Source organism: Quercus lobata, chromosome 8, assembly GCF_001633185.2.
Source record: "Quercus lobata isolate SW786 chromosome 8, ValleyOak3.0 Primary Assembly, whole genome shotgun sequence".
Classification (NCBI taxonomy): domain Eukaryota; kingdom Viridiplantae; phylum Streptophyta; class Magnoliopsida; order Fagales; family Fagaceae; genus Quercus; species Quercus lobata.
In genome coordinates, this window is record NC_044911.1 from 34,475,510 (window position 1) to 34,486,527 (window position 11,018).

The 11,018-nt window shown below is 32.0% G+C and overlaps 1 protein-coding gene across 4 annotated transcripts; it reads left to right on the forward strand.

The window, feature by feature from the left end:
• The first annotated feature begins 5,488 nt into the window (after positions 1-5,488).
• On the forward strand, positions 5,489-10,187 carry LOC115955622 (putative dehydration-responsive element-binding protein 2H). Of its 4 annotated transcripts, none has more exons than XM_031073824.1 (4): positions 5,489-5,661; positions 5,818-5,858; positions 9,250-9,928; positions 10,034-10,187. In XM_031073824.1, the coding sequence occupies exons 3-4, from the start codon at positions 9,377-9,379 to the stop codon at positions 10,148-10,150; spliced, it is 669 nt and encodes a 222-aa protein (XP_030929684.1). In that variant the 5' UTR covers positions 5,489-5,661; positions 5,818-5,858; positions 9,250-9,376; the 3' UTR covers positions 10,151-10,187. The 4 variants fall into 4 exon arrangements, with proteins under 4 accessions (XP_030929684.1, XP_030929683.1, XP_030929686.1 ...); XM_031073823.1 differs by having other exon boundaries at positions 9,325-9,928; XM_031073826.1 differs by having other exon boundaries at positions 5,491-5,661; positions 9,325-10,187.
• The last annotated feature ends 831 nt before the right edge of the window (positions 10,188-11,018 follow it).

Sequence of the window (11,018 nt, forward strand, 5' to 3'; positions counted from 1 at the left end):
ATTTGGTTTAACCAAGTATTCCACTAACAAGATTAGATTGAATTCCTTTGATCATAACCCTAAGGATCTGTTTGGTTAAGGGAGTGAAAAAGTTGGAGGATAGAAAATAGAGAGAGGATAAAAAAGTGCAAGGATCGAAAAGATTTAATTTTCTCTCATATGTGTTTGGTTGGGAGGATAGAAAAGTGGAGGGATGAAAAACTCTTTTGTTTGGTTGAGAAAAAAAGTGAGAGAATAGAAAATAAAGTTTGTATAAATTTATCATCATGTCCAACTTAGGTAAAACAAAAATAATACATTATATTTTTATTAAAAAAATATGTATGAACGATTTTTCATTAAAAAGTTAAAACAAAAAGAGGATAAGAAGTTTAGAGTCTGTTTGGCCAACAAAATTTGATCACTCAATTTCCGTCACTCAATTTCCATCACTCATCACTCATCACTCAATTTTTCACATCCGTTTGCCTTCATCACTTAGTTTCCATCGCTCACTATTTTTCACACTATTTGGGGGGCCCACGCCTGTCACGGTGCAGTTTTTTTTTTTTTTTTTTTTAAGTACCCAGAAATCGAACCCAGTGAAAAAAAAAAAAAAAAAATCCAGTGAAGAAGACCGAACCTAGTGAAAAGAAAGGAAAAAAAAAAAAAAAAACCCAGTGAAGACCGAACCCAGTGAAGAAGAAAGGAAAAAAAAAAAAAAAAAAAACCCAGTGAAGACCGAATCAGTGAAAGAAGAAGAAGAAGAAGAAATAAATAAATAAATAAAAAAACCCAGTGAAGACCGAACCAATGAGAAAGAAGAAGAAAAAAAAAAGTCAGTTGTTCAAAAGGTGCGGCTGAGTGGGTCCCTCATGTGTGTTTAATTACAAAAATGTCATTGAGTTATGAGTTTTGGAAACAAAAAATTGGAAACTGAGTTATGGCTTGTCAAACAAACTTTTTTTTTAGAATTGAGATGGGTCCCACCATTTTTGAGAATTGAGTTATGGAAACTGAGAATTGAGTGATGAGAATTGATGAACCAAATAGCCTCTTAAGAACCCAAAACTTTTTTTTCAAAAAAAAAAAAAAAACCAAAACAATTGAAAAAAGAAAGGGTGTAGTAAGAACACAAAAGAAAGGAATTAAAAAAAAAAAAATTTTGAAGAAAGGAAAAAAAAGGAAGAAAAGACAAGGAGTCAAGTACCAGCCTAATCGGCATACAACTTCCCATAATAAAATTAAAAAAATAAAATAAAAAAGGGAAAAAAACTCACATATAAGACATCAACTTGGAAGGGTTAAATATGTAATTCAAGAGCTAGGCCTTCATTTTCTCTCTTTTCTTCCCAGTTATCCTCCCAAATCAAAAGGATAAAAATTTGTGGGCCCAAGTGGATTTTTTTCCCAATATTTTCTATCCTTTGTGTTTTCTCTCATGAACTAAATAAGGGAAAACATCATTTTTTTTCCCTTGTTTTCCTCTCTTCCTTTTCCATCTCTCATATTTTCACTCCAACCAAACGGAGCCTAAGGGAGTCAATGAACTTGTAACTTTAACATATACTCCTCTATATCTATAAAAGAGGAAATGAGATTACCAATTGAAATATGATTATAGTTGTGATTAGGATCTCATTTATAAAAATAAGTCTTACTTGTTCAACCAACACTAAATAAATGTTGTACTTAAATTTATCTTTCCAACATTCTCTCAAAAAAATAATTATCTTTCCAACAGGGGTTCCCAAAATTACCCTTCTTAATCACAAATCCTTAAAACATTTTTTTTAAGGCAAGAATAATTTTATTAAAAAGAGAGTATTTTATGTATAAAAAAATGAAAAAATCTAAAGAATTACACAAAAAATATATATATATATATATGTGGGGCTAGAGAATTTGTGATCCCGACCCACTTTACTTTATGGCCCAAGGACCGCATCAAGGAGAGACGTTGCCGAGGACATGCAACGAAAGTCCAAATGGCCTAGAGATATAGCCGAGGACGATCTTGTCCTCGGCATCCCAAAGCGCCCCCAGAAGAAAGGGTGAGTACAGTAGGACACACACGGGGGTACAGTGTAAGAGCGGTTCAAGGAAAAACTGTCACCTCCACATTGAATGCGCCAACAAACGTCCTAGCAGCATTAATGGGGAAAGGACCCCTGAACAGTGTGGCGACAAAAGAGCCAGAGAAAGGCTGCCCTTACTGTAATTAAGTACTCAGCGCTAGACAGAGCCATATTTTTCTGCTTTTACAACCACCCCTAACCACTTTGGGTATGGGCTGATGGGACAAGTATCAGTCCTATAAAACTGAACCTACACGTGGACGTTCGAGAGAGGGGAAAAGCTAGTATAAAAGGAAGAGGAAGTAGTTCAAAAAAGGGGGGTGGTGGCCAAGAACCAGAGCCATCCAGGCCGTGCCGAGGAGAAAGTCTTCTTGGGTGAGCACAGTTCACCTCTGTGTGATCATCTTAAACACCATGACTAACGGCTGTTCGTTCACCAAGGCCTAGTCTTTTGGCCCACTCTCTACAAATTTATTATTTATGCCTTTAACGTTCGAACCCAATACGAATTTAGGATCGTTACAAATTGAGTCATTACAATATATTTTGTGTAATTCTTTAGACTCACAAAAAGCTAATGACTCTATGAACAATGCAATGAAATTACTATTTGTAAATCCCCATGCTCCTGAACACTCATATAAAAGAAACTAGTGAAGGTTGTTAATAACTACTTTTCACATATTTAAAACTATGTTGATTGCATTTTCTTTATTTAGTCCACATCAAACATAATGAAACTAAATTCCAAATATCGAGTATAATTGTAACCAAGAACTAATTGTTTGTAGTTTGTAGAGAGGGTATAAGGTGGAATTTTGAAATTTAGCTTTCTACTTTTTTAGCATTAGTCAAGGTGTTTTTTATTTTATTTTATATATATATATATATTTCTTTTTAATTTAACTAATTTTTAAGTATAAAAAACCATAAAACTAAGTTTTAACTTTTAAGGTTATGTATCTCCAAAATAAATAAAGGGTTTTTTTTTTTTTTTTAAATAAAAAAGTATCTATATTACTATTTGAAGGGCTTTCCTTATTTGGATTCCTCATTTTTTAGTTCAAAAATGCCCTTACACCTCTATGTTTAAGTAGAGACAAAATTAAAGGACAATTTGGTAAAAATGCAACTATAACTCCCACTAAAACATTGCCTAAAAAATATGACTACTCTTTTGTTAATTTTCAAATATGCTTTATCCACTTAAAATTAGATTCTCAAAATAAAAATTATATATATAAAATAAAAACACAAGTTTTTTTTTTGCTAAAAAGAAAACCTCATTGCACGTGTGTATTGCGTGTGATGAGGCTAGTAATGTATAAAGTGATTACAATATTTTCACAATAATTTTACAACAAATTTTAAGTAGGAGGTTATTAGAAGTTCTAATTGAACCCACCACTAATATCAATTTTTTAATAGATAAAGTTATAAACAAGATTTTGAAACCCGGACCGGACTGTACGGTCCGACCAGAAAAACCGTGAACCTCTCACAATCACGGTTCTTTAAGCTTAAGAACCAGTTTATGCCAAAAAAGCAAGGAACCATTCGAACTGTGGTTCAACCGCACGGTTCTGAGAACCGTGATCAGACCGCTTCTCAAGGTTTCCTTTTGAATCTGAACCTAAAAAAAAAAAAAAACACAGAAAAACAAAAGAAAAAGAAACACAACTGCTGGGAAGAACAAGCCGATCTGACTTTGCTTCACTCTTAAAAAACGTCTCAAATAATCCAAACACAAAACACAAAACAAAATCCAATTCTTACAATAAAGTTGAATTAGAACAAGCAAATATGAAAAAAAAAAAAGAAAAAAAGAAAGAAGCCGATCTGACCTAGTCTGGTGGTGGGGAAGAGGACGAACGGCGATGGGGAGGAGGACGAACGGCGGTGGGGCAGTGGACGAGGTAGTACTGGTGAACGCTTCATCCTTTGCTGCTGTTTCTCCTTCTTCTTTTTCTTTTTCTTCTTCTTCTTCTTCCTTCTTTTTCTCCTTCTCTTTCTTTTGTCCGTCTCCACTTTCTCTCTTTTAGTTTTTGTATTATTATTATTTTTTTTGTGTTTTTCCAAAACCCCTCCACGTGATTACATTGGAAAGGTAGAAGAGTTTCAGCCATCCATTTTTTTCACCTTCTGAACATGATGTGACAACTCTCTTAATTGTTAAGTACTTTTAATTAATATTTACAATTTTTTTAAAGAAAAAATCTAATACCGAAATTTGTCTTAGCTTTTTTTGGTTGTAATTTTGATAGGATAGAGAGTAGGTAGTAGAGAAAAAATAATAGATTTATATATAAATGATGGATATTCAAATTTACAATTGTGCCCAAAAAAAATATAAAATTGTGTGATTCTAAAATGATTTTAATTTAAAACTATTAAATAATTTAATTTTTTTTATTTTATTTAATATAATATAAGTGTCCTTCTAATTAGTATATTATTATTGCTATCACAAGTTTAACTAATCAACATATAAATAAATAAAGAATACCATATCTACCTTTACTTAGTATTTAATATTTCTTATTTGTTTTGGGAAAGTTATGTTATAAAAAAATACATTTTAAAGATAGATTTCTATATTTAATTTAATTATTTTAGTTAATTTTTATATTTATACTAATTTAATATAATTATTTATATTTAAATAATTATTAAATTAATTATGACGTCATTACGGTTCGATCCCGGTTCAACCTCGGCCAACCTCAAAAACCTTGAACCTCTCCCTTTTACGGTTCATTGAACAGTTCAGGTTTCAAAACCTTGGTAAACTTAGTTGTAGCCAATGTTTACAACTCTAGCCAATATCTTTTTATTAGATATGAATTTTAATCCATCATTGAGTTACATTTTTTTTTAATATCATCTATATTTGCAAAATTTTTAAAATATCAAAGATCAATAACTATGTCATTAATCAAATGTTTAAATAAGTTTATAAATCGAATAGTAAATAATATCCGATTAATACGAAATTTGACATGAGTGTTAAAAACATAAATAACATACAATTAAACAATTATAATTCACTGTGAAATTATTGAAAAATATTTTGAATGTAGTATTATTCTTTAAAACAATGAAAAGATAACACTAACAAAGAATCTCCATTTGATACAGGCTTATTGTTTTGTTTTGTTTTGTTTTTTTTTTTGTTTTTTCCTTGAAGCCCCATTTCCCCCTAGGTGGTAGGTGCAATTCACAGATTATTACAACTTACAACACACTCATTTTTGTTTTTGGAAAAGGGATCCAAACTGAAGCCCCTAAAATGTATTTGGCAAGTTTTTCGGCCCCTCTTACTACCGACATGGGCTGGGCTTGTTCTTTAAGATACCAACAGACGCAATGATTCGTTTTTGTAATTGGGGGAGGTTAGGCGGTGCGATATATAAAGCGCCAAAAGTCAAAGCTCATTTTATATGTTCATTTTCATTTCATTTCATTTCATTTCATTTTTAGGGTTTCCATTTTCAAATTCGAAAATTCTCTCTTCTTCGCTTCGTTTTTGTCGAAGCCTCTCCTTCCCCCAAATCCCTAATTTTCTTTACTTTTTTCCTAAACTCCGATCAGTTGGAGCCTCAAGGTAAAACGCATCGTTTAATTACTCTCTCTCTCTGATATATATATATATATATATATAATAAAAATTTAATATAAACCCTAAGTCTAAGTCTAAATTTTTCATCTTTCTCAAAAAAAAAGTCTAAATTTTTCATTTTCTTCGATATGTTTTTTATAGCACAATCTAGACTCAGCCCCTGGAGCTCCAGTGGCAAAGAGGTAATTTTTTTTCCTCTCTTTATCTCTCTAATTTAATTTCTTTAGATTCAGATCTATTTAAATTCCTAATTCAAATATCTATATATTTAATTATTCTCTGTATATTGATTGTTAGTTCATTGATTTATTCTTTTAAGTGTATATTTTAGTGATTTATTGCTTGCCAGTGGACAAAGTGGTAATTTTTGGGGTACCCATGAGAGAAAAATAGGTGAAAATAATTTTTTGTGGTATTAAAGAAGCGAAATTAAGAGTCCACTATGGTTTACTGTGAATTTTTTTGGGGTTTAAGGTTTTGGTCGAAATGGGTCTTGGTTGAATAATGGGTTTGAAATTGAAAATGGGTTTTTGGGTTGGTTAGGTTTGGTTGAGAAAAAAAATGATGTTTTTGCTGTAATTATCTTGTTATTGCATTGATATAAGATATTAGTGTTGGTATACTAACTATGTCACAATATTTTACAAGATTGATGTTAAGTTAAATGGAAATGAAGGCCATTGAAAGTTTGCAATTATGCGATGTGCTTATTTGGTTTATTACTGTTTCTTTGGGGAAAATGTGCTAGTGGTCTATGTAGATATGTGCAGTGCTCAACTTTTTCAATTTTTAGTGTTTTGGTCATTGGGAGATTTTGTTTGCTTTATGAATTGGGGTAGCCTGTTGGTGTGCATATGATGGTATCATTGGCTGTGAATTTTTGGTGTGGGCATTCTTGTTTTTGTAGGTTATGCCAACTTTTTTTCTCATTCTTTTTGTTCAGCCTCAATTTATATTTCAATTATATAACTTTGGGTTTTATGTTCAATCCAAATTTCATATTGAAATGAAAGTAATTGTCTCATCTATGCGTAATTCATGCTTGTGATAAATGGAATCATATAAATTTTGTTGACAAGTTTACTGTTTTCCTTTCTTAAAAGTATTATGTGAATTTGCCAAGAGCATTTATAGCTCAACTGGTTGGCACCTCTTGGTGTTTCCTTTGGAGACATGCAAGGTTCAAATTCCGCCTCCCCCTTTTTATTTTTTTCAATATTAGTTTTTAAAGTTGTTCTTATGTATTTGCCTCTATAATTCTATTTGCAATTGAGAAATAAAATAGTGGTTTTTGGATAGAATGAAAAATTAACAAATAGCATTGGGAGTTATGCTTGCCTTTTAATGATTATGTTTTTGAATGGATTGTCAATCATTTCATTATTCATTTTATAGAAATGGCAGAGAAGAGAATAGGGTCTGGCTTGGCAGGGAAGGCTACGAAAAATCACATTTTTGCTTAAATATCTTGTTCTTGCACAGATATTAGTGTTTATGTCCTAACTATGTTACATTATTTTACAAGATTGTTGTTAAATTAAATGGAAGAAAAGACCCCTTGATGTGTGCAATTTTTGTGTGTTATTACAAGATTTGTTTACCTTTTCTTTAAAGTGTTATTTTAAATTATTAATTTTTTAATACAATTTTTTAGTGTATTTTATTTTATGTCTGTTTTATTGCATACTGCCCGTAAAATTAGTTATGCAAGATGCATTTGCCTCTTTGGCAATGAGAAATAAAATGATGGTTTTGGCTAGAATGTGAAATTAATTAATAGCATTAGGATTTGTGCTTACAGTTGAATGATTATGCTTTGAAAGGATTGTCAAGCATTAATTATTTTAGAAAAATGGAAGAGAACAGAATGGGGTTTTCAGTTGGTATGGATGGCTACAAAAAATCACATTTTGCCTGAATTTTTACTCTATTAGTGGCATTTGTTTGTCTTTATATAGTACTATGTGTTTTATTGTATCTTTTTTTATTTGAGTACTGGTTTCCAATCATATTACGACATTCATGTTAAAACTTGTTACTTATCGTTGTAAACACAAATTTTTCTCAATTGTAGAAAATCAAACAATTGAAAAGAAATATGGTTTGCAAATATAAATTTGTATTGATGTATAATGAGTACAATCTCTATTTTGATTCTTTTACAAAAGAATACCCTCTGATTCTATCTTCTTTGAATTTGACTCGAACAAGAATCCTCTTGACTTTAATTGGAAGATGGATTGATCGGTCTTCACAATAAATCTATAGCTTCGAGCTTATTAGAGATTTATTGTTCTTCAAGTCTTCAAATGTGAAGGCTCTAGGGTTGAAGTTCTTCGGGGCTTTAGAGGCTTGATCCGTTGAGCTTCAAAGATTTGGGTTTGTTGAGGTTTATGGAGGCTTTTTAGCTTAATTCCAATAGAACTTCAAAGAACTCAAACAATAAATCTTCTTGAATTTGGTTGGAAGAAGGATTGAATGGTCTTCTCAACGAATCTCTAGCCTTGAGCTTGATAGAGATTTGTTGTTCTTCAAGTTCTTTAAAGATACTTCAAGTTCTTCAAAGTTTCTTGAGACAGAATTTCTCCAGAGCTTAGGCCTCTTGAAAACTTCGTGCTCAAAATGAGAAGGAATGCCCTCTATTTATAGTGATTCTAGAGGATAAGCTCCACTTCGAATTGATATACTTGAAAGTATGTAGTAGACTTTTGATTGGCCCAAATTCTTCTTAGAGATAATTATCTTTATTTATCTATTTTGATAAATATCATATTTTGAATAAAGATAATAATCAACAAAGATAAATAATTATCTCTATTTAATTTATTTAATAAAGATAATTATCTACCAATTTTGAATAGAAAATTTATCTTTATTTTATTTATTATTGATTTTAATAAAGATAATTACCCATAAATTTTGAATAGGAAATTTATCTTTATCTTGTGGGCCAAATGACACATGGCAAATTTTGATATGCCAATGTGATGCCAATTTGAATGACACATGTCATCATTTGATTTAATTAATTTAATGACATTAATTCAGAATTTGCCATTAAATTCTGATGTGGCATTTTATAATTGGCTTAAAATTTTGCCTCCTACAATCGTAAAGAAAAGCATTCATGTGACTATACTACCCTTGGATTAAAATAGAAGTAATTAGGCTTATATGTCGTGACAGTCCTAATTTTATGGTAAATGTCTTACTTTATAAGGCAGCACTACTCTGAGAATAATAAAAACAGCTGGAATTACACAATTTCATTTAGATTTGCTTTCAAAATATGCTGATCCAGTCATTAAAGTAGTTGAGATAAATTTACAGGGATTTTTTTGTTATTATTATTACTAGTTCATTCAAATTGTGCTATTCTTTGCTATTTTGGTTTTTGAAAGGTTCTCTTTTGGTGTTCATATTATGAGGTACCGATCAGAATAAATTTCGGAACCCCGTTAATTTACATTGGCAGGTTTCCATGCCAATATTATGCAATTTTGCTGTGGATAAGTTCTTGTTGTGGTTTTGTTTGGATATTTTCTGACCTTAATAAATAGTTTTGGCCTGTAGATAAGTTTAGGTACATTTCCTTTGTGATGAAGGTTTGCCTTTCTGAAATCGAAGTCATCTTTCTAACATTGGCAGGTAATTCACATAGTTTTCTGGATTTTTTTGTTCGTTCGTTAATTCAATTTGCATGCGTAAGTTGGATAAAACTCATTCTAGACGGGATGGATCTAGATCCCTGGCTGATATTCTCACGAAGTGGAAAGAATATAATGAGCAACTTGATTCCTCCAACGGTGAGGAAAAACCAGTCCGTAAAGTTCCTGCCAAGGGTTCGAAGAAGGGATGTATGAAAGGTAAGGGAGGCCCAGAGAACTCACGTTGTAATTACAGAGGTGTTCGGCAGAGGACATGGGGAAAGTGGGTTGCAGAAATCCGGGAGCCAAACCGGGGTAAGAGGTTGTGGCTAGGTACTTTTCCAACAGCCATTGGAGCTGCACTGGCGTATGATGAAGCTGCCAGAGCCATGTATGGTTCTGCCGCCCGCCTCAACTTTCCCAATGTTAAGATTTCGTCTTTCTTAAAGGATTCTCCAAAGGATTCTTCTTTAGTTGCAACAACATCAGGGTCTTCTTCAGTGGCAACTGCAGGAGGGTCTGAGTCGTCAGACGAATCTGAGGGTTCTGCATCAGAGGGCATTGATCTGAACCCTGTTTCTCCAAGTGTAAAGCATGATGATGGGGTAAGTGAATTGAGAGCCAATTCGTCGCCTCCTCGAGTATTATGATGTATATTTTCCATATTTTTACTTGGGTGATGGCCAGAATTTTCACATATGTGTATTCAGGTATGGCTGGATTTTGATACTTGTATTTTGGTGGTGGCTGGAAATTTGACATTTGCGCTTCACTGGTGCGCTATAATATCTGTCTTTTTCTATGTTTTGTTTTTGGTTGAGTTTTGAACTTTGATTTTTCTAATGAAACGCCCGTTTGATATCATAGGATTTTTCCCTGGATAATGCAATACAAACTACAAAGAAAACAATCTTACAAAAAATCTTGTAGTGGCATGCCATGCAAGCCAAATTGGAAATGAGGTTTGTTATGGTTGGATAATCTTTTGTTTGCTGCATTTTTAGCCTGAATTTCTTTTAAAAAATGATGTGTTAGTGAGCGTTTGGTTTCAGCTGAAACCAACGTTCACATTTTCATCTCACGTTTTCGTTTTTTTTTGTGCATGAACAGTAAATTTACTGTGCAGAGATAAAATTACTGTTCATATACTGTAGCAGTACTGTTTATGTACTGTATCAATATTGTTCACGCATTAAAAATATTAAAAATGGGTCTCACGGTACTTTTCGCACATTTAAAAATTATTTTGTTACAGTATTGTCAGTTTTTAGTTTTCAGTAACAATAAGTTCAATCCAAACGGACCTTTAATTGATGAGAGCATAACATGTAATGCTCCTTAAACAATATACCAAGATACTCGTTATATATACCAAGATACTCGTTATTAAAGGGCAAATATGATTTATGAAAAAAATATTTTATCCAGGGAAACAGTTTTTTTTTTAATTTTTTTTTATGGGTGAGAAACTTGTTATTTTGTTATTTTGTACCAAATCTGATGGCCTTGTATTCTGTAAGATATCGATGCAGGTCAGTATGAAATTACACGCTAAAACCACCCGTATAATTCTTCAAATCGCTGAGAGTGGTCTTTTTACTTTTTACCTAAACTCAAGCGGGTAGTAGTTGAGATTCATGAGAATATTAGATAGTTCACTTTTATTTTTTATAGATATATATTGATTGTTAGGAG